The sequence below is a fragment of the Lemur catta genome, chromosome 13, assembly GCF_020740605.2.
Source record: "Lemur catta isolate mLemCat1 chromosome 13, mLemCat1.pri, whole genome shotgun sequence".
Classification (NCBI taxonomy): domain Eukaryota; kingdom Metazoa; phylum Chordata; class Mammalia; order Primates; family Lemuridae; genus Lemur; species Lemur catta.
The window spans coordinates 82311798-82339373 of record NC_059140.1 but is presented as its reverse complement, the minus strand read 5'-3'; the positions used below and the strand labels follow the sequence as shown (position 1 = coordinate 82339373).

The window sequence follows — 27576 nt, the reverse complement described above, 5'->3', positions numbered from 1 at the left end:
CTTCCCAGTCGCCAAGCCCCTGCTGAGGGGCTCCCTCCACGGCACCCCGACCCCCAGGCTGCTCCCTGCAGGGTCAGGGCGTCCCCCTCCCTCCCCCAGTTCAAGGAGCTCAGCGGGACCCTGGGCTGGCCTCAGGGCTGGAGGTCACCTGGGAGGCTGATGTCATGCCCCCCCGCAGCTGCCGGGACTGTCCCACCAGGGACAATGGGGTGACCCCTAGATGCCGAGCGCTCGGGCCCCTCGAGGGTCACCACGTCCCACCCTCTGACCCCACATGTGCCACCAAGCCCAGAACGTCCGGGGCCCAGGAAGGCCGGCGCAGCCCCCGGCAGGCCACAAGTGGCCGTCATGGCGGTTCTGGTCACACCACGGGTCCCTGCGGGTGAGCAGGCTGCCACAGGTCACCCAGGCTGCCTCACTGGGCACCGGGTGCCGGCAGCAGCCACCCCAGGTGACCCCCCGGGCCTCACGCGGAGGGGGCCCTGGGCCGCCTGTGTCGCCGGAGCCACTGGCAGAGACGCAAGGAGCAGCAGACGGGAGGTGCAGGGAGCGGTTTATTGCGGCTGATGGAGCGGGCGTCTGCCCGCACAGAGCCGTGCCCACCCGCAGGGAAGGCCCGGCAGAGTCGGCAGCACCCAGTCGGCCGCGGGGACATGCCCTGCCGAGGTGCCTCAGAGAAGCCCGGCGGTGCCAGGCCAGAGCCCGGCGGGGTGGGGGGGCCCCACGGGGACAGGACAAATGCCCAAGTCCACGTCTTGTGCCTGGAGCCCCCAAGGCTCCCGCCAGTCCAGAGGGGAAATGGGCCGGAGCTGGGGGTCTCTGAGGCGCAGCCAGAGCCTTTCTGACATTGCAGACGCTGTGTCACCCTCCCGGCGGGAGTCCCAGGGCAGCGAGGTAGGAAGGCCGGGGCGGGAGGGCAGGCGCGCTGGGGCTCTGCTGCGGGGGCTGGGCAGCGTCCTGGGCCCTGTGGACACTCCCTCTCCCTGCCGTCCCCCAGGCCGCCACGGCAGCAGCTTCACGGGCGTGTGGCCGCCTCGTGCCCGTCCGGGCGGATGTGCAGAGTGACCGTCTCCCCCACGGTCCCGAAGCCGACGGTCTGGGTAGAAAGCTCCATGGTGAAGCTGCTCTGGCCGCCGTCTGCAGAGCGCTGGAGCCGGCTGCAGAAGGACTGTGTCCGGGGGGCGCTGGCACCCACGGGCCCGACCCGGGCCTCCCGCACGAGGAAGGACACGCCCTCGGGGCCGCGGGTCTGGGGACTGCTCGGCGCCGACGATGGCCCCTGGGGCTCGGGCCTGAAGAAGCTGCGCGGGGCTCGGGGACCCGGCGCGCGCCCCACGCTGAGCAGGACGGGCTGCCCCACTGTGGGCTCCCTGATCTCCCGCTGGATCACCGAGACCTCGCAGGGAGGGTCGTCGGGGGCGCCGGGCACGGCAGGGCTGCCACAGCCGAAGGTCTCCCCCTCCTCGGGCACGTAGTCCTCCAGGTCGGCCAGCGTCAGCGCGCGGCCGTGGTGCGTGAGGACCTTGAGGTCGCGGTCCTGAAGGTCGGCGTCCGGGGGCTCCTCTGGCGTGAGGGCCGCTCCCTCCTCTCCCTCTTCCTCTCCTCCCTCCTCAAGAGGGGCCCCAGCCTCTTCTGGCAGATCGGGGCCACCCGCGCCCGGACTGGCCCAGTCCACGCCGCCCCCCGCATCCACGCGCAAGACCAGGGGCTCCCCGACACGGACCACGGCCGGGCCCGGCACCCCAGGCTCTGGGCCCAGCAGCTTGTTGTTGGAGTTGTTGGAATTGGGGTCCCCGCCGGGCAGCGTGGAGGGCGGCCCCGCTGGGCTGCTGGGGGCCTGCTCTCTGGCGGGAGACACGCCCCGCGGGCCCGTCTTCTTCACCCGGACTTCGATGGTCTCCTCCACCTCCACCCACTTGGGCTGGGAGCCCGCGCCCCCAGGCAGGGCTGGCGAGTGGGCCTCGGGCTCCGTCACGTACAGCGTGGGCACGGTGGGCTTCCGGCCCGGCTCCACCTCGGGCCTGCGGGGCTGGGCTGCCCCCGGCAGGTACAGCAGGGTGGGGGCCAACAGGCCCGGCCTGGGGGGGCTGGCGGAGCGGCGGGAAGGCGAGTGGGAGGGGGGCTTGCTGGGGGAGTGTCGCCGGCCACGGGGGCTCTTCACCACGGTGGTGATGGTCTCTTCTCTGGGGGAGGGGAGAGGGCCCGAGAGGAGGTGGGTGCAGTGCCCAGGGTTGTGCGCGAGACAGCGGGTTAGTCTGCCAGCCAGAGAGTGGTGAAACTGCACAAAGAAACTCCTACACATGCTCTTAAGCCCAACCTGCAGAGCCCCCAGCCAGAGAAGTGAAGAAACAAAGCACAAAGTCCCGAGTGGCCAACCTCAGGCTCTGGTGTGAAGGTCTCGAAACGGGGGGCTGGGGAGGCCCACGCCATGTCGCACGGGCAAGCGGCTCCAAACCCAGGTCAAGTCCAGACTTGCAGTGTTCCCCTGGCCGGTCCCCCCCGCCCCGCCCACCCCAGCAGCAGGCCTTGTGCTTTGTGTCACAGGAGAGGGTGGCCCACCAGCTCTCAGAGGGCAACACCTGCGTGCCTCAACCCCCGGTTAGGGACACGTGCATAGCTCATGCCGCAGGTATGGGCAGGGCGGGGTCAGGGACGACTGCCGCAGCCCCGACCCGTGGCCTGTCCCCTGACCTCCGGGTCTGAGGGCGTGAAGCCCAGCAAGGCCGGGAGACCTGCCTCCCCCGGGGCTCAGGGAGGGGGTGGCATTGCCAGCGGCCCGCTGTGACTGAGGCGCGTGTCTCTCATTCAGCTCTGCTTTGGTCTAACTCTGGCTCGCTTGGAAGCGGCCGTTCCCAGGGGCGGGGCCAGACTCGTGTGGTTGACCCTGAGGGCACACGGCCATGACAGGTAAGGAGGACGTGTCACATCCCACCTGGCAGTGGGGCAGCTGTGGCCGGGAGGCATGGCCTGTTCAGGGTAATGACAACATCCCCTCGTGGATAACAGGTAGCATTAATCTGTGAAAGGCTGGGGCCTGGTTGCACGCCTCCAGGAACGGGGTGCTCACCACCACCCAGGTGACCCACGTATGGTGGGGCGGCACCCACCTGCTTTGGGGAGAGGAGGAGGAAGTCAAGGAGGGGTTAACCCAGGGTCTCACCAGACGTCTGGCCGTGGGACCGCGCAGCGCCTGGCCAACTGCAGCCCCTTAGGAGGCCGTAGGTCGGTGGGGAACTAAGGAGCTTCCCATCCGGGAGTTTCTCGGTCATCTGGCCTTAGGAAGCCAGAGTCCTTCCTGCCTCCCAGCTTTTGCAAGCTCTTCTACTGCCTCCACCTGCAAACACCTCCTACGGGAAGTCCTACCAGATTACCCAGGCCAAAGCCAATCCTGCATTCTGTGGGTCCACCTAGCTCGGGTCCCCCTGGTGTAGTTTCATCAGCAGCAGCCTGTGCGTTTCCCAGGTGCTGACAGATGAAGAGACAGTGGGCGTGGCACCTGGGAGAGGGGATCTCCACGGCTTCGGCTCATTAGCCACTCTGAGCCAGCCTCCTCTCCTCCCTGAACCTCGGTTTCCCCGTACTCCAAATGTGCCCTCAAAGGGTCCCAGGACTGCGCTGTCTCCTATGGCTGCGCTACTTAAAGTAAATCCAAATTAATAAAACACAATTTAAAATTCAGTTCTCTAGTCACACTAGACACATCCCAGATGCTCGACAGACACCTGGCGTGGCCACTGCTGCGGGCTGTGCGGACACAGAATGTCTGTGTCTGCACAGTGGGGCGGGGGTAGGATTCCGTCTCTAGCCCACCCAGGGCAGCTGCTGAGTCCCAGCTTCACTGTAACTGGTGTGACGGGGCTCTGAGCCCTGGGGGAGCCCCGGGTGGGGTGCAGAGTGTGACGGGGCTCTGAGCCCTGGGGGAGCCCCGGGTGGGGTGCAGTGTCCCCTGCAGAGGCAGTGGAGCACGGGGTGGGTGCCGCACCCTGGGAGAGAGAGCTGTGGGCTGTGACGGTCGCCAAGGTCCCCAGCGAGGCTGGTTACACAGGACGCTCCCTGCAAGCATCTGCAAGGTGCCGCCGTCCGCGGGGGACAGGGCTGTGTGAGCGGGCAGCGGGGCGAGCAGGTGGCCAGGCAGGACCCAGGGCGCGGTCCAGGCGTGTTAGTGGCATGCAGGAGGGCACTGCAGTCAGAAGGAAGGTTAGCAACACGCCTGCACTTACATGATGACGGTTTTCTTGGGGACTTTAGTCTCTTGCTCAGTGACTACAAAGAAAACAGTCGGAATAGCGAGGGTTACAGACCAGCCAGCGTGGCGGCGTAGGGCCCTGCGCAGCTGCCTCTGGGCAGAGCGTGTCCGCTGGGAGCCTCAGTGCCCTGCTCTGAGAGGGAGGTGACGGTGCCTGCCCTGGTGGCCGGGGCATAGGGGTATGACAATGCGTGCGACTGTCTCTCTGGAAGGCCCTGCAGGAGCCGTGAGGACAGGGAGGGCCCTGCCCGGGCTGCCCACGCCAGCATCCCAGCTTCTCCCTCTGCCCGTGTGCCGAGGGAGCCCTGTGCATCTGTCAGGCCTGACATCCGAGGCCTGGAGAGGGGGACGAATGGGGCAGCCGGTGGCCACACTGGCACTGAGCCACTTGATGCCTCGTTTATAAAACACTGGGAGAGGGACTGCGGACTCCTGAAAGTGGCACATCTGAGCTCCGTGGCACGAGGCCATGGAAGTCCTGCTGAGAACAGCACCAGAGGACGCCCGGGCAGGGTCCTGGGCTCTGAGCGAGTGGGGCCCCCTGTTTCCCTGGGCAGCACCCCCGGCCCACAGGCTCAGGGGACCCTCCTGGTTTTCCTAGCGACTTCCGCCCCGGAGCTGGCAGGATGGGCCTGTGGATCCTGTCTTGCAGATGAGGCCTGAGTTCCAGAGCTGGATGGGACCCGTCTGGGGGCAGGGACCCGTCTGGGGGCAGGGACCTGCTGTGCCCTGCGGCTGCCGGGCAGGGTCAGTGGGGACACAGGGATTTCCCCACCCAGCCTCGGTCAGCTGGACCCTCCCGCCGCCCTGTGGGGACTCCCTGCCCTGCCTCACTGCCGGGTACAGAAAGGTTTCCCCGAGACACCGAGGGTCTGTTAAAGCTGTCTCAGATGGGGCGCACGTGAATTACATGTGCCAGTGGTGTGTGCATTTGGGAGCCCCATGTACTGTGCATTTGTGTGCACGAACACGTGATTGTGTGCACACATACACGTGTGTGTGCATGCACACGTATAAACGTGTGTAGGGGTGTGTGGGTGCTCAGGCTGCACCCTGGGGAGAGAATGGGGTCAGCCCCAAAGCTCAGCGTGTGCTGCGTCTGCAGGCGGGACTCTGCGGAGCAGAGGCACACCCTGACAGCCGGGGCACCGGGGCTGCTCCACTCCTGGCACCTTCATTCACCGACCTAACCTGCCACCTGGCCAGCCCTGGGCCCCGAGGGAGCATCTGCGACCGCAGGGGTGCAGCCGTGCCAAGCGCGGTCCCGGCCCAGTGCGGCTCACAGCCGGGGGCCGTGCCCACCCTGCAGGCCTGCCCGGCACTGCTCGGGCATAGACGGGGCCGCGGGGTTAAGAGGAAGCAGCGGGAGGAGTTAGGAAGCGGCAGGTGCGGGGCTCTGACTCTGGGGTCTTCCGGGCCAACCACTCCGCCTCGCTGAGGCCCTGACACCACAGCTGGGCCCGAACCCGCTCTCTGCCTCACGAGGCCGCCGCCTCCGCTGTCCCCAGAGAGAGAACCGTGGTGACGAGCCAGTGCACAACCGTGGTGGACCCTCCATCACCAGCAAGGGAGCCCTGGGCGTCCCCACGGCCACTTCCCCGACCGTGAGATGCGAGGAGCTGAGCTGGGCGGCAGCAGAAGCGTTTGTGCGCGATGCTGTGGGGCCGGCAGAGGTCACAGGGCCCACAGGGACACGTCAGACACGGGGCGCCCACAGCCCTCCGACGGGTGACACACAAGGACCCCTGAGCGGCGAGGGAGGGGCCTCCGTGAGCATTATGGGGGTGCAAACGGCCCAGGCAGCCCAGCTCTGTGACGTTCCAGACGGGACGCCGACCTCCAGACACGGGGCCCTGGCAGGGTCGGCTCCAGTGGCCTTGGAGGGGACGTGCGCTCCAGCCCATCCCACAGTGGTGGCCGTGCTGGCCTGGCCTCGCTTTCACGCCCCTGGGTGGGCAGCTCCTGCCAGGAGGCCCAGGACAGACGCCAGACGCCCTCGTCCCCGTCCTGCTGCCCCGCCCACCCCGGCTTGCACCCTCCCGCCACCTGGGTCCCAGTGAGGCTCACGGTGCTGCCCAGCCCCCTCCCGGCCCCCAGCAGTGGCCCAGGCCAGGGAGGCTGAGCAGTGTCCACCCCGCGTAGAGCCTGGGCCACCCCAGCCCAGCCCAGCCGACGGGGTCTCCATGCTCGCTCTGCCCTGCATGGAGGGCCCCGACACGCGCCCTGGGCAGGGAGCCCGTCTCCCTCAGGGGCATCTTCCATCCTGCCCCAGCCAGCACTGGCCTCCCCAGGGAGGGTGAGCAGGCCTTGGGGACCCCCTGCCCACCCAGGGTTCCCTTCCAGCCTTCACACGGACTGTGTGTGACCCGCCCTGCGCCTCCCACCAGGGGGCACCCCTGCAGCCTCCCGTCCCGAGGCCCCAACACGGCCTCCTGCTCCAGGGAGCAGCCTCACCCAGAAGGGTGACGCCCAGCCTCCCACCCTCAGCCTCCCACCGGCAGCCTCCCACCCGCAACCTCCCACCCTCAGCCTCCCACCCGCAGCCTCCCACCGGCAGCCTCCCACCCACAACCTCCCACCCTCAGCCTCCCACCCGCAGCCTCCCACCGGCAGCCTCCCCCTGCAGCCTCCCAGCCGCAGCCTCCCACCCGCAACCTCCCACCCTCAGCCTCCCACCCGCAGCCTCCCACCGGCAGCCTCCCACCCGCAACCTCCGACTCCCGGTGCCGCCCAGGCCTGTGGAGGGTCTGGCCTGGGAGCCGCCGAAGCCGCGCAGCTGCGCAGGGACCTACCTTCCACGGCGGACACGAGCTGCTCCCTGCGGTGCTGCTCCCGGGCCCGCAGCGCGGGGCTCTGCAAGCACAGGTCGGCGCCGCCGCGCGTGGACCCCAGCCGGTTCACCAACTGCAGACGGACGGCAGAGGCCGGCTCAGAGCCCAAGGCTCCCCGAGGGGCCTGGGCCACTTTGTTTCGGGCACGTTGTCCGTTTGCACACGGGCGGAGCCTCCCGCAGCCACGGCAACTTCTCCCCTGCCTGTCCAGGGTGGGGTCGCGGGGCTCTGAGCACGGGAGGTGGGGCCAGTGTGGCCGAGGAACTGAATCTTTAACCGGGCTTACCCTTAACTGACTTATTTTTTATTGATTGATTGATTTTCAGAGACAGGGTCTCACTCTGTCACCTAGGCTGGAGTGCAGTGGCATCACCACAGCTCACTGTAGCCTCGACTCCTGGGCTCAAACGATCCTCCTGCCTCAGCCTCCCGAGTAGCTGGGACTACAGACGCCATGATGCCCGCCTAATTTTTAAATTTTTTGTAAAGAGAGGGTCTCACTGTGTTGCCCAGGCTGGTCTCAAACTCCTGGCCTCAAGCGATTCTTCTGCCTCAGCCTCCCAAAGTGCTGGGATCACAGGCGTGAGCCACCACGCCCGGCTCCTTTAACTGATTTAAATTTAAGTTTAAATCCCTCAGTGTGGCCCACAGTGACTGCACTAGACGGTGTCAGTGCACGGCTCACACGGGTCCCCCTGCATCCTGGGGCCGGCCATGGGCAGCAGCCACACAGGAGAGGGAAGTCCTGGCTGGTACCAAGGGCTCCCAGGGCACTGCAGTCAGCACACACCCACTGCGGCCACCATGGGGCCTTGGAGGGCCAGAGACTCCCACCAGGCCCCACCGCCCCCAGGAGCCCCCGCCCCAGCCCTGTGACACGGTGACGGGGCAGAGGGCAGCTCTGTCTGTCTGCAGGGCCGGCCGTGTCCGTGAGGGGAAGGCACCTGGGCGATGCCCGGCAATGCTGGTGACTGACACTCCATCTCTACCTGAATGATGAAATTTAGGGGGCCAGTACCAGGTCCCCCAAAAAGCAAAAACGGAGTGTCATCCTTGAGCTGTCACAGGACACTAGGGACAGGTGCCCAGTTTCATGTGGGAGGAGCGGGAGCCCAGAGCATGGCGGGGGGCTGAGGACAGTGGTGAGCACGGCCTGGTGTCCCCCAGCCTGGCAGGGGGGACGTGGGTGACGGGGGGCACACTGTCCCCTGGCCTCTCCCTGGAGCCCTGGCCCTCGACGGCAGGGCCCACAGCTCACCTCGCACTCGTAGTGGCCCAGGTCCTCCCTGCCGGCCGCCCGGATTGCCAGCACCAGGACGCCGCTGCGGGGCTCGCTCAGCACGCGGCACTTGCCGCCAGGCGTCAGCAGGGCACCGTCCTTGTACCACCTGGAAGCCGCCCCAGTGGCCCGTGAGGCAGGGCTCAGGCCACCCTCGCCCCGCCAGCCAGCCAGCCCGGCCTGGCATGCTCACGGTGCCCCGGCCCTCAGAGAGCCCACCCCTCCAGGAGCCGAGGTCCAGCCGGCTGTGCCCTGCTGGTGGCAGGTGGGCCCAGGGCGCCTGCTTTCCCGCTGAGAGCTGCAGTCATGTGTCCAGCCTGCCCCCGTGCCCTCGCGCCCCAGGCAAGGCCGACTCCCCCCACGGCCCGGCCCCCCCACCCCGCCGGCCGGGGTCCCACCTGATCTGGGGATACGGGGCACCTTCGATGGTGCAGGTGACCTGGGCGTCCTCGCCCTCCACAAACGGCGCCGCCCGCACCTTCTTCACGAACCGCGGGGGGACTGCGGATGGGGGCAGGGACAGGGACAGAGAGACGCAGAGAGAGACAGACACAGAGACAGGCGGGCGCCATGATGAAGCCACCCCCGCCCGTGCCCTCTGACCCCGCTGCAAGCCCGCAGGCCACGGCCAGCCGCCCACAGCCTGGGCCGCCAGCCCCCACCCGCAGCGGCCCACCTTGCACGAGGATCTTGCCCAGGGTGCTGGCGTTGCCGGCGGCGCTGGCCGCGAAGCACATGTACTGGCCGGAGTCTGTGCCTGTCAGGTTGTCCAAGATGAGGGCGCACGAGCCGTCGGGGTCCTCGATGAGGATGTGGTGCGGGTCCACCTCCACCGGCCTCCCGTCTGGAACGGAGGGGCGAGGCCGTCACCGCGGGACCCCAGAGGCCGACCCCCCTGTGGGCGGGAGGCTGGGCCTGGCCTGGAGGGGGCGGTCGGGGGTCGCCAAGGGCCAAGGGCCAGGCGTGGCCCGGCCAAGTCGCTCGCCAAGGCGCCCGGGAGCCCTGGAGGGACAGACCACGACCAGCCTCCCCTTCTCCCCCGTCTCTGTCTCTATTTCTGTCTTCCCTTGTTTCTGTCTGGCTCTATCTCTTCTCATCTCTGTCTCTGTCTCTGTCTACCTCTGTCTCGCACTCTGCTCTCTTTCTCTGTCCAGCTTGGACACTAGCTGGAGGCAGGGGCTGGGCCAGGGGACCTGGACTCTGCAGAGGACACCCCTCCCAGAGAGCCAAAATCCTTGGTCACCTCCCCAAGGACGCTGCAACTCCCCGGGGACCTGCAGTGCCCACTGCACCCCAGCTCGGGCCTGCTGGCCCAGAGCCCACAGCCCCGTCTCACAATCCCCAACGCCCGCCCCTGGCCCCGCCGCCCGCCTGCCCAGCCGCCCGCCTGCCCCTGGCCCCGCCGCCGGCCTGCCCAGCCGCCCGCCCGCCCCTGCGCAGCAGGCGGAAGGGCCCCCTGCAACCAACGCGAGGGGCTCACGTGCAGTGCCCTGGCCTGTCCCCGGGCCCCCCACCTGCACCCCCCTCAGCCACGCCACACCACGAGTGGGTGCACGGCTCACTCCCGCCCGAGCACACCCTCCGCCGGGCCCTGGGGCCGCCTCCTGCCGTGGGTCCCGAAGGCAGACGCCCGGAGCGCCATCTCCCTCAGCGGCGCACGAGCACGCCAGACACGCCCCTCTGGTCAGTCACCCCTGCGTGGAACGCGCCTCGGAGGACTGAAACAAGTCTCTGAGTGTAATAAAGGCAGGCAGCACGGGGCCTTCCAGTACAAACACGCGGAGACAGAAATGCGCAATGAATCGCCCTGGGGGGACGCCCGACCCGCAACCGGCCCGCGTGGGTGATGCTTCCCCGCGGACAGCCCCCCCCACGACGTCGAACCACGCGACACGGCGCGGCTGCCGCCCTGGGCCTGCTCCCCAAGAACGCGGAATTCACAAACGCTCACGGGCAGCGGTGGCTTCTGGTTTGCAAAGAACTGAAGAAAATCATTTTAAATTATTTTTGAAAAACAACAAAAGTAGCTTCCACGCAGTTCCCTGCGTGTCTTCATTGCCACGCGAGACAGAGCTGCTCTCACGCCCGGCCCCCAGCCCGTCTCCGCCCAGCCTCGCCCAAACCCCACCGGCCTCACGCCTGACCCCAGACAGCTCCAATTCTCAAACACTTCTCTGGCCTTCTCCGATCCCCGTCTCCCTCCTCTGAGCAGAGGCTCTGGCAGCCAGGTCTGGAATGTTCCTCTAAGGACAGCCACGCTGGAGATGGCCCCCTGCCTGGATGTGCCCCAGGGCAGTGGGGAGAAAGCCCTCCCTTCCTTTCCTGGGAGACTTTGGTTTTCCGCATTCCAGGGTAGCAAGTCCTCTGCTGACTCTCGAGGGAAGCGCGGGCAGGTGCGCCAGCAGCCCCGTACGAGCTCAGCATCTCCTTAGATTTGGGGGTTCTCTCTTGGGCTGCAGCCCCTGCCTGTGGTTAACACCTGGCTCCCACCGTCCCACTCTGCGGAAACTGGGCTGTGGGGCCCAGTGCGAGACGCTGCTCTGCTGGCTGCGGTGAGGTCTTGGTCCCCGGCCGGGGGGACCCGAGTCCTGGGTCTACAGCTGGCCAGCAGGCTGCCCTGCAAGCCGGCAAGCAGGGTAAACTCTCCCGCCCTTCTCAGGTTTTGATTTGCCATTTTGGTGACAGGAAAGGGACGCTGTCAAAGGCATGGCCTTCTGTAAGGGAAAGAAAAAGGCAGCTCCGTGGACCTCTTCCTGCACTTTTCTTGCCCCTTAATGAGAAGACACGCGGCAGGTGGTTGCCGTCTAAGCACTGAGGAGGGGGCTCCAGCCAGACCCTGGCCGTGCCCTGGGTGATGCTCTCTCCCAATCTGCACCGGGAACCCTGCTGGTTCACTAACGATACTAGAACCAGCGCTGGATCCGAGGAAGATTCCCTCGTCACAGCACAGCCACAGAAACTCGCACGTGTGCCGAGGGCCAGGGCCAGGCCACCACCATCCACGGTGGGCAGATGGCAGGGCAGGGCTCGGATCAGCGTGCTGGGAGGCAAGGGGGACGGGCACCAGGCCCTGTCAAGGAGCGGCAGCCGGGGCTCCTGCGTCTCTCAGCCCGGCCTTCGAGTCCTCCGGAGACGACAGCAGAGGGTCTGAGTCTGGCCCGTGGGCCTTGGCGTGGGAGGTTTCCCTGAGACCAACCCCCCGCCGCCCTCACCACCACTGCCACGAGGGAAACCGTGGGGGACACACTTGTGAAAGCGTGGACTTCAGGCACCCTGATGGCATCTGTCACGCCAACTTGGGTGACGTGCTGCAGGAGGTGACTCAGGGATTTACGGTCAGTCTTGCCCCCTTGGACGCCTCCCTTAGCCCTTATGGGGAAACCTGGCGAGGGCCGAGAGGTGTCAACATGGTGCCAGATGCCCTGTGCCACGTGGCTCCCATCACAAAGGTCACCGTGGTACAAGTTAAACTGCAGGGGCACAGGCCCCACAGACCCAGGACCTGTAAGGCAACGTGACGTGGCTCAGGGGTTGCCAAAGCCCAAAGCGACGGCATCCGCAGCGCTGGCCTCGCTGCCCAGTTAGGACGCGGGGTTAGCGGGCCGTGTGCGCCACCCAGCCTCGTCCCCGCTCCTTCCACCTCAGGGGCTGCGGTGCCTGAATTAGCGCTGCGGGCGGGGGAGGGTCGAGAGCGCCAGCGGGCGCCGGCACTCGCTCAGCCGGCTGGGTCTGGGGTGCTGGGGGTCCTGGCTGGGGCCAGCGCACCGGTCGGCCCTTGCTGGCACTGGAGTCCCGCCCAGAGACTCGACTCAGGGCAGCACGGGTCACTGGATGGACAGGCTGGGTCCCAGCCAGTGCCCGCCAGATGGGTGAGGATGGCCAAGGGCGTGGCACAGACGTGGGGAAGCCCGCAGGGCTGGTGCCACGTGGACACTGGGTCTCTCAGACATGATGCCCCATGGATGGCGCGTACCCCTGTGGTCCACATTGAAAGTGTTCGTACAGGGTGACATCTTGGGAGAGTGGGGCAGGGGGTCGGTCTCCTCCCTGGAGAGATCCCAGGGGGCAGGTGGGAGCCCCAGACCCGCGGTGCAGCCCACGGCACACACAGGCAACGCCCGAGGGCTCCGGAAGAGGCTGCCCTGGCCGCTGCCGCACGGGGAGCGATAAACTGTCTTGGCCTCGGACCCACGGGTGTGTGTGTGTGTGTGTGTGTGTGTGTGTACACACATCTATGTATGTTTGCATAGCGTGTCTATGTATGCATAAATCTGCACGTAACATTTATGCACATACACATGCAGATATGTAGCATGTACCTGTGTATATGTATGCATATGTGGGCATGTATGAATATATACATAGTATCTATTAATATGTATGTATAAGTGTATCATGTCTATGTGTGCAGTATGTGTGCATGTATGCATACAAGTGTATGATATTTATGAATGTAAATATGTGTGGCATGTTATGAATATGTGTGTAGCATGCACATGTACCATACATATCTATGTGCTGTGTATGTACATGTGTTTGGCATGTATTTATGTTCATATACACATTGGTGTAGTGTGTATCTATGTGTGGTATCTACATGTATAGTGTGTATTTATGTACATATATACATGTATGTAGTGTTGCTGTGTATATGTGCACCAGGTATCTATGTATGTAGCATGCATCTATGCATGCATATGTGTGCGCAATGCATATCTATGCATGCATGTTTGTAGCATGTATCCCTGTATGCACATACATAGTGTTCAGTACACATGTAGTGTGCACCCATGCATGCATGCATACTGTGTATTTGTATGGTGTGTATCTGTGTACATATGCACATGTGTAGGCAGGACTGATGTGTATACATGTGTGTAGTGTACATCTGTGTATATATATATAGTGTAGTATGTATGTATATGTGTAGTGTGTACCTAAGTGTGATTGTGTATGATGTGCCTCTAGATATGTATGTCATGTAACTATAGTGTGTATCCATGCACGCATGTCATACATATGTATATAGGTTGCATGTAGTGTTGCTAGATGTGCATACGTGTATGAAATCTGTATTACGCACATGTTCACACATGTATAATGTGCATTTGTGTGTACACGTGTGTGCATAAGTATGTGCAGTGTGTGTGTACACCGGGGCAGGCCAGCCTGTGTGTGTGGGTACAACCGCAGACTTGCACAGCCTCTGGGACCCATCCAGTGGTCCCTTCTCCCCGGCTTCCTGGGTCCCCGTCCCTCTGCTGCTCTGTCCCCTTCGCTCGTCAGGCCTCCAGGCTCGGAGCCTGACCCGTTTCTCCACACTCCCTCCACGTCCATCTGCACGATGACTCCTCGTTTCCTGTCTCTGCCCGGACCCTTCCCTGAGTTCCACACGTGCTTTTTTAATGGTGCCCCAACAATGCCGCCTGAGTCCCCCGGGCACCTGGTTCTCCCCAGCCCTCCCCTGCAGCTCTGTCTGCACCCGCACCTGCCCCTCCGTGGGCCCTACCCCCCTCCATGAACACAGCCCCCGTCCCTGGGGCGCTCAGTGCCCAACTGTGGTTGTCCCCGATGCCCATCTCTCTCCCGCACACCCCCGTCCACCCCACCACAGCTGGCCAGCTGTGCATGCAACCTGCATCTGCACCCAGCCCCCACACGCAGGTCACGGTGGTTCCCAGGGTGGCTTCCCTGTCCCTTCTCAGCCCTCCCCTGTGGGTTCCAGGCATGACAGCCAAGGTGACAGAGGACAGAAGCCAAACTGTGTCCCTGTGCTGCTCGAAACCCTGCATGGTTCCAGTGCACTGGGGGACCAATGCTGCCAAACAGAGGTTTGTTCTTGTCCCTTGGAATGTCCTGATGAGAGTGTCTGTTCTCCCTGGGGCCCTCGGGCCACATCAGATCACCCACGCTAACACTGAGGTTCAAGTGGGGGTGAGGGAGGGTCCAGGTACCCCCGGCAGTGCTGGAGACTGAGGTCAGCCACGATCGAGCCCAGTAAAACCCGCATGCCAAGGAGAAACGGGCGCTGTCCACGGGACCCCGCTGGGAGGACATAGCTGAAGCTCATGCTTGGCCACACCTGAATGCTTCCCTGGATGCTCTTCCCTCGGCTGACTGTAACCTGTGTCCTTTGGCTGCCATAACCGCCCCCCCACCCGAGTGCAGTGGCCTTGCTGACTTCTGCGAGACCCCCTAGTGAATTGCTGAACTGCCTGCCTCTCTGCACAGCCCCCCACATTCCCCTGTGGCCCCAGCCTTTGACTGGGTGGGGGGACGAGTGACACATGAGGGCCTGGCCCTCATGGCCCAGGCCCCACGACTGGATGCCATGCCACGTCCTCAGCCCTTGCACAGCTCATCTCTGCCCAGGCGGTTGGTCTCTGCTGCAGGGCCAGCACCTCCCGACAGGGAGGCCGGGGACCCCCAGGCCGGGGCGTACCTTTGTACCAGCTGACGACGGGCTTGGGTGTGCCCGTGACGCGGCAGGCCAGCTTCACCGTCTCGCCCAGCTCGGCCGTGCAGTCGGCCAGCTCCTCCTCAAAATCCGGGGGCCCTGAGGACACGCACACGGGGCTCTGAGCACCCTGTGGGTGGGCCGTGGGGCTCCTGGCGCCCATGGGTAAGTACACACCTTAGCCGGTCACCCCACCCCTGCCAGTGGCCCCGCGTCCAAGGTGCAGTTGCCACGGGGACGGCCCTGTGCCGTCGTGGGACCGGGAGTGAGGGTGGGACCTGCCGGCCTGAGAGCAGCCAGGCAGACGGCCGGGCAAGGGGAGGGCTGGGAGCCCCCCCACTTCAGCCCCCCAGGCCGGTCACTCACGCCACACGGGCAGGGCCAGGCGCTGCTGGATGCCGCAGATCTCCTTCACCCAGGAGTTCTTGGTGATGACGGTGCGCGCCTGCAGCAGGTACTTGCGCACGGAGTCCTCGCGCTCGTGCCATACCTCGAAGGCACGGTCGTCCCCCTCCACCTGGTCGTTCAGGTCGATGCTACTCAGCTGTGGGCCCAGAAGGGACAAGAGCTGACCACCGCCTGGACAGACGCAGCATCCGGCGGGGCCGTGCCACTGCGCCCACCCCAGAGCCAGAGGGACGGGAGGCGTCCGCCCCCCTGCACACCCCCCGCAGCCCCCGGTGCCCGCACACCTTCATCATGTTCCGGAACACGTAGCTGAAGGTGTCGGTGCGGGAGTCTCGCCGGGGCTTGCAGATCACCAGGTGGTTGCGGAAGAGGAACACGTGGCGGTTGTGCCCCTTCCAGGGCATCCGGGCCCCTGGCGCGCCCTCCCACACGATGAAGTGGCCCTGGGGGTGTGGGTGGGCTGCGTCAGCCTGCGGTCGGCCAGGCCCCCGGGGTGTAGGCCCCCAGCCACCCAAGTGCCCCGCAGCCCGCCACCCTCCGTCATGCGGGCACTCGCCCCCCGCCCGACCTGGCGGATGGGCTCGCCCAGGGCCTCCAGGGTGCCCGGGTAGTTCTCCATGAGGGAAACGTGCAGCTTGTTCTCGGCGCGCTGGGGCAGGGCACACACCACGGCGTAGGCCTGCTCCAGGAGCGCGCAGTTCTGCCTGTTGCGGGCCTTGTTGCGGATCAGCTCCTGGGGGCGCAGGGCACGCGGGTTAGGGCGCGGCAGACCCGGCCGCGCGGGCCGAGGGCCGGGCGCAGGGCAGGGCCGCGCCCACCTTCAGCAGGGCCTGGTACCGCTGCACGCGCTCCACCGGCTGCTCCAGGTAGTGCTGCAGCGGCAGCGGCGGCGGCTGCGAGGGGTCCCCGGCCGACAGCGCCTCCTCTGCGTACTTCTGTGGGAACGACAAGGCGGGTTTCAGGGCAGGAGCGCACAAGCCCCCTCTGGCTGTGTCCCCTGAGAGCTGGAGGGTGGGTCCCCGGGGTGCACACACACAGCCCCGCACCCTGGGCCTCCCTCTGCCCCAGGCACGGCCGTGTCCCCTCAGAGCTGGAGGGCCAGCCTTCCCACGGAAGCCGGGGGTGGCACGGGGCCCAGGGTGGGGCTGGGGTGGCCGACGGGCCCCGAGCTCAGGCGGGGCACCTTGTAGAACTCCTGCACGGCTGTGCTGACCACCACCGACTCGGCCTGCACCCGGCCCACCAAGAACTCCAGGTACTTCTCAAAGGCCGCCTGGTTCTTGATGAAACACATGGCGACGTCGTCGTCCGTATCACACTGCTGCAGCTCCTGCAGGAAGCTGCCGGGGAGGCGGCCTGTCAGGACCCTGCCCGCGACCCACCACCCCGCCCGGGCCCTCACCCCGGGGGGAAGCTCCTGCCCAGGGGCTGGGCCCTGTGGGGCCTGTGACAGCAAGCGTGCCGGCATGCATGTGCACACAAGTGGCCGTGTGCCCAACTGCACGTGCACATATGTGCCCACACATGAGGGTATGCACATGTGGTGTGTACATGGATGTGCACCTCCATGTACGCGCAAGTAGGTGCTTTATGCATGTGTGCATGTATGTACAAGTGTGCACAGACATGAAGGTGTTCATGTACACATGTATTCAGGAATAGTGCAGGTATACGTGTGCATGTGTATAACGTGCATATATAGGGGCATGCATATGTGCAGTCATACACATGGGTACGCACGTAGGCACTTACATATCTTGTGTGGCTGTGCAAGGGAGTTCAGGTGTATGGAGCCGTGTGTATACATGTGTACATGTGTGTGCATGGGTATGCACATGTATGGGGTGCATGTGTGTGCTGTGTGCACCACGTACATGGGTGTGCACTGTGTACAGGCTGCACATGTGCACATATGTTCGTGTACCTATGTGCACAGGTAAGGGTGTGCGTGCATGTGGGGCCATGCCCATGCCCACTAGCAGTAGGTACACTGCAGGCCTTCTCACACGCAAGCCAGGTACACATGTCTGTGCTCCCGGGGGACATCTGTGTCACTGTACAGAGATGAGCCAGCACAGGTTCTCTCCCCCTCGCCTCCTGCCCTCCCGTGGGAGGCCTGGCCCTGTAGCGAGCACACACGTGTGCGTGTGCGTGTGTGTGCAGCCCTGCCCACCTGCTGTGGAAGTGGCTGATGTCCTGCACGTTGCGGAAGATGACGGCCTTCTGGCTGGCCACGGCCGCGGGCACGTGGGGGCAGCGGTCCAGGTGCTGCATGTGGTGGCTCTGCAGGAACTGCAGCTTGCCCACAAACGCCTGCTCCGAGCTCAGCAGCTCCTGGATCACAGAGCTGGGCAGGACGGGCACAGCCGTGAGCGGAGACCCGGCAGCCCCGGCCGCCGGCACTGCTCCCGCCTCCGGCACAGGGACTGGGCACCGCACGGCTGCAGCAGCTTCCAGGGCACAGAGGCCTCCTCTGCTCTTCTGCCCCTGCCCGTCCCTGATGAGGCTCACGTGGAATCAGAGAGGACCCCGCAGAAGAAGGCATGGCCAAGACCCCAGCTCCCCCACGGCTGGGGCCTGCACCCACAGCGAGCACCAGCAGCTTCTGTGAGTGACGATGCAGCCGGCGGGACACCAGGGCTGCCACCCCAGCCCCGCCGGCCACTCACCTCAGTCTTGTCTTGTACTCGTCTTCAGACACGGCCTCCCCAGGGAACTCGGGGGCCTCAGCGGCCCCCCACTCAGGAGACAGCTGGGGAGAAACAGGAGCTCGCTGCCGGCGGTCTGGGCCCCAGGCCTGCCTCTGTGGGTATCGGGCTCTCGCCCCTCACATGGGGACAACCCCCGGGGCCTCTCCAGGATCCCCGAGGCTCCCCTTCCTCCTCCTCAGACATCCAAGTACCTTGAGCCTCTTGTCCAAGTAGGCGGGCGACACCCAGCCCTGCCTCGACGGGCTGGATTTGGTGGGCTTGGTGCGCACAAGCCAGCGCAGCGGGTGGGCCGAGTCGAGCACCTCCACGTACTGGCCTTCCCGCAGCGTGATGGCGTCCTGCTCGGCCCCCAGGGGCAGGTAGTCGGCCGTGACCACATAGATGTCAAAGATCTGATGGGGAGGGGAGGGGGCGCTGAGTCCGGGGAACCAGGGAGGGGCCAGCCAGGCCTGCAGAGGCCCAGGGCTGCAGGAGGTTGCCCCTGCGCCCTGGGATGATTTTTGTTTTTCTGAGTCAGGGTCTCGCTCTGTCACCAGGCTAGAGTGCAGTGATGTCATCTGCAGCCTCAAACTCCTGGGCTCAAGCGATCCTCCTGCCTCAGCCTCCTGAGAAGCTGGGACTACAGGTGTGCTATTCTTAAAGTTTTTTTACAGAGTTGGGATCTTGCTATGTTGCTCAGGCTGTTCTCAAACTCCTGTGCTCAAGGGATCCTCCTGCCTCGGCCTCCCAGAGTGCTGGGATCACAGGCATGGGCCGCCGCGCCCGGCCTCAGAATCATTCCACACACGCACCTGTTCCCGCCCCTGTGCAGGACAGGGAACAGGGCTGACACCCGCCGACCCACCCTCCCACGCTGAGGGACCACCGCAGCCCTGGCGTCGCCAGCCCAGGGCTGTCTGTACTGAGCCGTGTGGTCACCTCCGTATCACGCTTGCACCCGCCACCCCGAACCTAACAGGTAGGTGTCTGGTACACTGGGGGCACGAGGCGCATTCTCACATGAATGAACGAATGAATGAACAAACGACTCCACCAGGAGCCAAGTCTCTGCAGGAACCTGTGCAGAGAGGGTCCCGTTCCCACCAGTTCCTGCCCGCTGTGTGCCTTGGGTGGGGGTCCCGCCTCCCCCCCACACCCCCACCTCTTCAGGGGGTCAGACCCCTCCGGCCCTGCTCCCCGGGGGTCCCAGCCTGCCCACCTCACCACGGGAGTCGCCGTCCTCCGACTCTGAGGAGGACTCCTGGACGCTGGAGGAAGGCCGTGACCGGCCGTGCCGCGGGGACGCCGACGGCGTCTTGGACTCCTCATCGCTGTCGAACCCAGGCACCTGCAGCTTGGCTGGGTGGGCACAAGGATCGTGACACCCCAGAAGGGCGGCCTCTGCAGACCCCACGCCCCGTCGCTGGCCTGGACCCAGAGCCTCAGGTGCTCCGCTGCGGCCACCCCCCTCCCGGGACCCCGGCACATGGACGCTGGCCCCTTACCCTGCGTGATCTTGGCCGACACCATCTCGGTGATCTGGGAGGTGAGTTTCTGCAGGAACTCCTCTGTGCCCACCTCGGCGAGGGACAGGTGGCTGCGGACCTCCTCGGCCACCACAGCCTCTCCTGGGGGTGTAGACGCAGCGCTCAGGCGGCCATGCACCCCTCAGACGGTCGCCAAGCGCCCGCCATGCTGCAGGCCCAACCCGGGCTCTGCGGCCACATGGTGAGCAGAGGGGATGAGGCGTCCCCTGGGCGGTGCTGATGTCCGGCGGGGAGACACTGAGACCAAGTGGCCGGCGGGCCATGGGGCAGTATGGACTTGCCAGGACAAGGAGTCACACTGGCCACCGGCGTCCGAGCCAAGGCGTGACCAAGGGGACCAAGAGCAAGAGGAGTCAGAGTCCACACAGAGGGCACAGTGGGCACAGCTGAGGGCTGGCCAGGGGACAGCCGGGGACGGTGGGCAGCCAGTGTGGCTGCGGGGCAGTGGGCGAGGGGGCTGGGGACGGAGCTGGGTGGAGGCCGGACCTGGCCACAGGCTGCAGGAGGAGCCCGGGGCTGTGGGGTCCGGGCTGGGTTCATCCTGCCTCTGTCCTCGGCGCCTGGCACCCAGGCGTCCTCGTGGCCCGCTGGACACGAGCTCTGTGCTGGGGGTGGCCTGGCCCAGGGGCCCCACAGGCTCCCAGACCCCCGGGGCTCAGAAAGGCTCCAACAGCAAGCAAGGGTCAGAGTCCGGGCCCTCAAGAGGGCGAGGAGCCCGGGCCGCGCCAGGAGAGCCGGGAGAGCCGGCCACGCTGTCCAGCAGGAGCCTCTCGGGCCGGGGGCTGCCTGCCACGTCCCGCCATGCCCCGCCCGCACCGGGGGCTCGGCACCTGGGCCCCTCGAGGACGCGCACCCACCCCGCCTGTACCTTTGCTCCGCCCGGCAAGGTCAGCCACACCCGCAGGCTCCGCCATCTGTGCCGAGATGGCCTGGGTTGTCCTACACGGGGGGAGGGGAGTGTCCTGAGGGCCGGGGTGGCCCCACCACCCTCTGCCCTGGGGCGGGGGCTCCCGACAGAATGAGGGTCTGAGGGCAACGGGCCGGGACATCGCAGTTGGGGGCTCCACGCCAGAAGCCCCAGGGAAGACCTCATTTTACAGTGGGGAAACTGAGGCACAGACAGGGAAGAGGGCCGGCCCGCCCCCCACCCCTGGGCCCCGGCCCCACTCACCCCTGGAGGAAGGTGGAGAGCAGAGCCTCCTTCACCTTGTCCTGCTCCTCCTCCTCGCCCACTGTCAGGAGCAGCCGGGAGCCATCAGGACCACGGTCCAGCCCGGAGGCGTCTCATTCCGGGCCCTGGACCGGGTCCCCTCCAGAGCCCTGAGCAGGGGCTGTGCCCGAGCCCACCTCCCGGCCCCACTCTCCGCCTGTGGTCACCCTGACGGTGACGGGAGGAGGACAGCGGTGTGTCCTCGACGTGCCAGCAAGGCCCAGGAAGCGGAAGGCCTCGGGCGAGCGGCACAGCCACGCAGGGGAGGCGCGCAAGCGCGACACCCACCAGCACCAGCAGGGCCTGACCTGCCCCTGGGCCTCCCAGTGCTGTGGGCCGCCGAGGGCTGGGGGCAGGGGTCCCAGCCCCGACGGTGGCGACGGGCAGTGTGTCCCGGGAGCTCTGATGCCGCCTGGTGCCCGCCCCCTGTGCCCCGGGCCCGGCCACCCCACCCGCCCCTGCCCCCCGCACTCACGGCCGGAGATGTGCAGGCCGGCGGAGCAGAGGGCCTGGCCGGCGGCATTGGTGACGAGGCAGGTGTAGGTGCCCTGGTGCTGGCGGCCCACGTCCAGCAGGACCAGGCTGTGCTGCTGGGCAGAGCTGGCCACGGTGTAGCCCGGCGTGTCGGGGCCGATCCACAGCACGCCGCTCCCGGCCTGCTCCCTGAGCCAGTGCACGGCGGGGGCCGGGCGCCCTGTGGGTGGGTGGGAGGGCAGTGGTGCTTCCCGCAGGGAACGGGGCTCCGGGGGGGCCCTGCCTGCGGCCTCCCTGGGCCGACGTGAGGGGGGCTCCACCCCACCCGGGGCGGTCGCTCCGTGGCGCGAGGCAGGAACTGCCCTACCTTCTACCTTCACCGAAAAGGTGATGCTGGAGCCCTTCTTCACTTTCTTGGGGGTGAACCTCTCCAGGATGCGGGGTGGCACCAGCTGCTCATGCACATCTGGAAGGTCACAGGGCAGCTGCTGGTGACCCCCGGGCATGGCTTCCACCCCCCGCGCCCAGCAGGCCCTGGGCAGCCCCACGCTGACCCCGCACCCTCACTGAGTCAGCCCCACGGTTGCTCGTGCCTCCACGCCTGCCCACTCCGGCCCTGGCACCCACCGTGCCCCCAGCCTCTCTCCGCCCACCTGGGGCCGCCTCACCTGGCACTGGCTTCTCTTCTGGTTCATCGGGGCCTGCAAATGGCGCAGAAGTGAGACGTCGGTCCCCTGAGTCCCCTCCCTGTGGCCCGGCACACAGTGCTGCGGTGGGGCCACTGGGGTGGGGGAACCCGAGGACGGCACCCCACGGGCGCAGGTGCCCAACCCCTCGTCTGAACCCTCGGCCACAGAACCGCGGAACCCACACACCCAGGTGTGACCGAGGCAACGGGCTGCGGGGACCAGATGTGAAGTCGCACCCGCCCGCCCACCGTCTCGTCCCGCCAGGGACTCGGGCCTCGCTCTGACACCTACGCACAGACGTTTGTGCTCCACACAGCACAAAAGTCCCACCTTGTGACACCGGGGACCACAGCAGTGCTGCAGCCCTCACGGCACAACAAGTTTGGGTCAAACTTAGAATAAATCTTCAGCGTCCAGAACATTTCGCACGGTCAGGAGGCGTGGGCCTCTGTCCCTAAGGCTGCCACCGCCTTCCTGGTCCACGTGCTTCTACCCAGTGCCCGGGGCTTGCCCCTCCCAGGGTCCACCTCACTCACCAGCTGCCCACCGGCCAGGACAGGGCCCCACGCTGCCCCTGCAGGCACCCGCTCCCTGTGGGGCCGACCCCCGGCCGCTGTGACACTCTGTATGCAGGGGTGACTACCACTGGGCCCTGGCCCCCAGTCCTGACACGGCAAGGCAGGCCGGGGACGTCAGCCCTGGTCTGGACGCTGTGCAGGGCCCAAGCTCCGCCCTGTCCCTTGGAGCACCCACCTCGGACCAGCAGCCGGGCAGAGGAGTAGGCGGTGCCCACGGCATTGCTGATGTAGGCCGCGTACTGGCCGGCGTCCTCCCGGGTCACCGAGACAATCTCCAGGCTGTGCAGGGTCTTCTTGTCGGTCATGCGGACATGGGCAGAGGCGGTCAGGGGCTGGCCGTCTTTGAACCAGTACAGCGTGGGTGCCGGGTAGCCTGGGCCACGGGAGGGCTGCGGTCAGCTCAGGGCCAGCCTCCGACAGGCACTGTGCTCTCCAGACGGACACCGGCGAAGGCCTGGAGAGGGTCCCCTGGAGACCCCCGCCCCCCGTGCTGCCAGGGAGCAGGCACGTGTCACCACCTGACCTCCGCTGGCCGGTCTCCGCCCGATCGTGGCTGACGGGGAACAGCCTCCTGGCCTCCACCCCACCATGGCAGTGCCGCCTCCCCACCCTCCCTCTCACCTTTCACCTTGAGCTGGAACTTGGCCAGGCGCGCCCCAGGGGCCACCTGGAGGTCTTTCAGCTCCTCCACCACCTGGGGCAGCTGCCCCTCGTCCGTGGTCGACTCTGTTCCCTCTTGCTCCCGGCTGGTGGGGGGAACAGAAAATGAGGGTGGCCATGCAGGAGTGCAGCAGGGTGACTTTGGAGGCTCCCTGTTTGCTAAACCAATGGACAGCGGGACAGGAGGCTCCCGGGGCCTGACTGAGGGCTCCAGGATTTGGATTCTGCCACCCGCCCCTTAGCCTGCCACCGTCACTCCCCCAGGTCCCGGGCATGGCCCCCCACCTGGACAGGTAGCCTTGGGCACTGAAGTATGACGAGGTCTCCGTGGCATCAGCTGCAGTTTCGTAGTCTGTGCTTGTCACTGGGGGAGGAAGAGCGTAGCTGGAGCAAGGCCTGCCACCCCGACAGCCCGGGCACACGCCCCTGCACCAGGACCACTTCGGCCCTCCGAGGTCCTGACCATGCAGCTTGCTGGGAGCCACATCCACGCGGGAGCCAGGAAGCCGCGAGGGGACCGGCCGTGTTGTAGCCTCTCCACCCGTCAGTAGGCCAGGCCTGTAGCTACCTACGAGACTCTACGACCCAGCAGACTATGAATACTGGGTGATACAGAGGCTTCACAGGTGACACAGTGACAGTGGTAGAAACTTCCAGTTCCACCCTACTAGAGACCAAGGGAATGAAGCAATATGGCCTCAAAACCAACAGCTAGGGACTTGCATTTCTGGTCAAGGGGGAGTGACAGGAACTGGACTTACCCTGTGTCACAGACTAAAGATTTGTGTCCCCTCAAAATTCTTATGTTGAAATATTAACCCCCAATGGATGGTGTTAGGAGGTGGGGCCTTTGGGATGTGACAGGTCATGAGAGTGGAGCCCCCATGAATGGGATTAGTGCCCTTACAAAAGGGACCTCAGAGAGCCCCTGGCACCCTGTACGGCGGGCGCATCCTCACCCGGTGCTGTAGCTTTTCTTCTGTAATATCTAATCTGCTGTTAGTACTATCATTGTATTTTTCATCCCTAGAAGTTCTATTCAAGTCTTTGTTTTTTTTTTTTTTTTTTTTTTTGAGACAGAGTATCGAGTTCTTGCCCAGGCTAGAGTGAGTGCTGTGGCGTCAGCCTAGCTCACAGCAACCTCAAACTCCTGGGCTTAAGCGATCCTCCTGCCTCAGCCTCCCGAGTAGCTGGGACTACAGGCATGCGCCACCATGCCCGGCTAATTTTTTCTATATATATATTTTAGTTGGCCAGATAATTTCTTTCTATTTTCAGTAGAGACGGGGTCTCGATCTTGCTCAGGCTGGTTTCGAACTCCTGACCTCGAGTGATCCACCCGCCTCGGCCTCCCAGAGTGCTAGGATTACAGGCGTGAGCCACCGTACCTGGCCTATTCAAGTCTTTTTAAGACATTCCACATCTCTACTTAAGTTTTTGAACACATGGAAAATAATTCTAATAACTGTTTTTATTTATCTATTGATTTATTAGAGGGGTTCTCACTATTTTTCCCAGGCTGGGCTCAGACTCGCAATCCTCCCACCTCAGCCTCCCAAGTAAGTGGCTGGGACTGCACGCCACCGAGCCCTAATAGCTGTTTTAGTGTTCTTGCCAGTTCTAACATCAGGGCTGGTTTTTTATTTTTATTTCATTTTATTTTAGAGACAGGGTCTTGCTCTATAACCCAGGCTGGAGTGCAGTGGTGTGATCATAGCTCACTACAGCCTTGAACTCCTAGGCTCAAGTGAACCTCTCACCTCAGCCTCCCAAGTAGCTGAGACTACAGACACGCACCGACACACCTGGCTAATTTTCCTTATTTTTTGCAGAGACAGGGTCTTGCTATGTTGCCCAGGCTGGTCTCAAATTCTTAGCTTCAAGTGATCCCCCTGCCTCAGCCTCCAGAAGCGCAGGGATTACAGGTGTGAGCCACAATGCCTGGCCTGGGTTGGTTTTGATTGATTGATTTTTGTCCACATTATAGGTCCTATTTTTCTGCCCTCTTGCATGTCTGATGATCTTTGATGGGATGCTTGACATTGTGGATTTTACCCTGTCAGGAGCTGGCTAGTCTGTACATCTGCAGACTCAACGTATCCACGAAAGATGCGGTGAGAGGACAGCCATCCGCCACCCAGAAGCAGGCCCTCACTGGAACCCAGCCACGCTGCACCCTGATCTCGGGCTGCCAGCCTCCACAGCCGTGAGAAATAAATCTCTCTTGTTTATAAGTCCCTGGGACTTTCTTAGAGTAGCCCAAAATGACTAAGCACTCTCCCACCTAAAACAACTGAAAAAAAGACAAAATACATGGAACAATGGTTTTCAAGTCACTGGGCATTAAACAAATGAAGGACATTGATATCTTAAAGACAGGAAGCACAGGTGAGCCCTAGGATGGCCTCAGCTTCCTGCCTTGTATTTCCAGGCCCAGGAAGAGGAAACTGAGGCAGAACCAGGCAAATTCCTGGGAGGAGGAGGAGACGAAGCTGAGAGTCCTGCGGGACGGGGCAGCTGGGGTTTGCAGCACAGAGGACGGGAGCAGAGGAGGCAGTACAGAGCGGGGGCCCCGGGCCAGCACACGCACGTGGGGAGAGGGTCAGAGGAGGGCGCCGGGCGTAGCGCCTGCCTCCGCCAGTCACACTGGAGAGGCCCCCAGCGCACTCAGGGAAGCTCCCGCCTCCGGAGTGGGAAATAATTAGCCCAGACTGAGCACTCCTCTGGACTCACCAAAGAAATCATAAAAGCCAGACCTGAAAGTAAGAATAAAACTGCTCCCAAGTAACTGTCTCCCCAAACAAAGCTCAGGAATATCTGCAGAAATATAAAATATCCCCACAGGGTAAAATTCACAATGTCAAGCATCCAATCAAAGATCCCCAGACATGCAAAGAGGGAGAAAACGTGACCCATAATGTGGAGAATAATCAACTGAAACCCCCAAAACTGACCGATGTTAGAACTGGCAGAGGAGGACACAAAATCAGGTATTAGAATTGTATTCTCTGCACTCAAAAAGTTAAGTAGAGACATACAATATATAAAACAGACTCAAGTAGAACTTACAGAAACAAAAACATACAATTAATTGGATTAACAGATTAGATATTAGACAAAAAAGATAATGAATATAAAAACACAGCAATAGAAACTATGAAAAATGAAATACACAGAGATAAAAAGAATTTTAAAAAGTGAAAAGAGCACGACTTCACATGGCCTAATATACATGTAATTGAAGTCCGCAACTGAGGGGCAACAGAAAAAATATTTGAAGAAATAATGGCCACAAAAATTTCAAACTTAATGAAGACAATAAACTCACAGTTCTAAACAGCACAGTGAAATCCAAGCACAAACAACGTGAAGACAAGTATACCAAAGCACCTTAAAATCAAATCAGTCATAACTACTGGTTAAAGAAAGTCTTTAAAAAATATCTAGAGATCTTTTGTGCAGAATGTGACAAACCAATTCTAAAATTCATAAGAAACACAAGGGACCCAGTATGGCCATAACAGTCTTGAACAAACCAACCTGGAGGACTCATACTCCTAGTTTCAAAACTCAGTAGTGAGCTACAGTCATCAGGACGTTGTGGTACTGACATAATTATAGACATTCAGATCAATGGAGTAGAATTTAGAGTCCCTAAATGAACCCACACATTCCAAGGAAATTAGCTTTTGACAAAAATTTCAAGACAATTCAATGAGGAAATAGTCTTTCAACAAACGGTACTGGGACAACTAGACGTTCATATTAAAAGAATAAATCTGGGCCCTTACCTCACACTATATACAAAAAATAACTGAAAATGGATCAAACACCTACATATAAGAGCTACTATAAGCATAAGCTATAATCTTTATAAACTTGGATTAAGCAATGGTTTCTTAGAAATGACAAATAAAGCACAACAAGCAGCCAAAGAAAAAGGAGATAAACTGGACTTTGTTAAAATATAAAACTTCTGTGCCTCAAAGAACTCTTTCAAGAAAGTAAAAAGACAACCCACAGAATGAGAAAATATTTGAAAATCCTATGTTTGATAAAGATCTTGGATCAAGAATAAATCAAGAACTCTTACAACTCAAAAATAAAAAAGACAACCCATTTTTGGGAGGAGGATGTGAGTAGCTATTTCTCCAAAAAAGATACACGTGGTCAGTAAGTGCATGAGAAGAGGCTCCACATGATTAGTCAGCAGGAAACGCAAACCAAAGCCACAGCAAGACGGTGCCTCACATCCATTAGGACAGCCATGATCGCAGCGATGAATGACAACAAGCCCTGGCAACGATGCAGAGAAACTGGAAGCCCTGCACGTTGCTGATAGGAATGTAAAGTGAAGCAGCTGCTGCAGAAGAGTCTGGCGGCTCCTCTAAAAGTTATGTGGAGTTACCACATAATCCAGCAACTCCACTCCCAGGTACATGCCCAAGAGAATTAAAAATATATGCTCACACAAAAACTTGCACACAAATGTTCATAGCAGCATTAT

The 27576-nt window shown here is 62.9% G+C and overlaps 1 protein-coding gene across 23 annotated transcripts in view; it reads right to left on the bottom strand.

The window, feature by feature from the left end:
• OBSCN (obscurin, cytoskeletal calmodulin and titin-interacting RhoGEF) overlaps positions 1-27576 on the bottom strand; it is a 126567-nt gene that overhangs the window by 15093 nt on the left and 83898 nt on the right. For 21 of the 23 annotated variants that reach the window (XM_045567448.1, XM_045567452.1, XM_045567455.1 and 18 more), the window contains 23 exons: positions 23355-23433; positions 23031-23155; positions 22585-22782; positions 21811-21843; positions 21510-21608; positions 21144-21362; positions 20630-20690; positions 20327-20397; positions 19417-19539; positions 19131-19270; positions 18124-18324; positions 17891-17973; positions 17395-17568; positions 16405-16561; positions 16040-16156; positions 15790-15954; positions 15506-15664; positions 15180-15357; positions 14799-14912; positions 9033-9200; positions 8755-8857; positions 8336-8465; positions 7039-7150 (listed from right to left, as the gene is read on the bottom strand). In XM_045567448.1, the coding sequence (XP_045423404.1) occupies positions 7039-7150; positions 8336-8465; positions 8755-8857; positions 9033-9200; positions 14799-14912; positions 15180-15357; positions 15506-15664; positions 15790-15954; positions 16040-16156; positions 16405-16561; positions 17395-17568; positions 17891-17973; positions 18124-18324; positions 19131-19270; positions 19417-19539; positions 20327-20397; positions 20630-20690; positions 21144-21362; positions 21510-21608; positions 21811-21843; positions 22585-22782; positions 23031-23155; positions 23355-23433 (3009 nt within the window). Of the gene's footprint in view, positions 1-516; positions 2184-4220; positions 4264-7038; positions 7151-8335; positions 8466-8754; positions 8858-9032; positions 9201-14798; positions 14913-15179; positions 15358-15505; positions 15665-15789; positions 15955-16039; positions 16157-16404; positions 16562-17394; positions 17569-17890; positions 17974-18123; positions 18325-19130; positions 19271-19416; positions 19540-20326; positions 20398-20629; positions 20691-21143; positions 21363-21509; positions 21609-21810; positions 21844-22584; positions 22783-23030; positions 23156-23354; positions 23434-27576 lie in introns of those variants that run through there. The other 2 variants (XM_045567461.1, XM_045567462.1) reach the window with 1 other exon arrangement.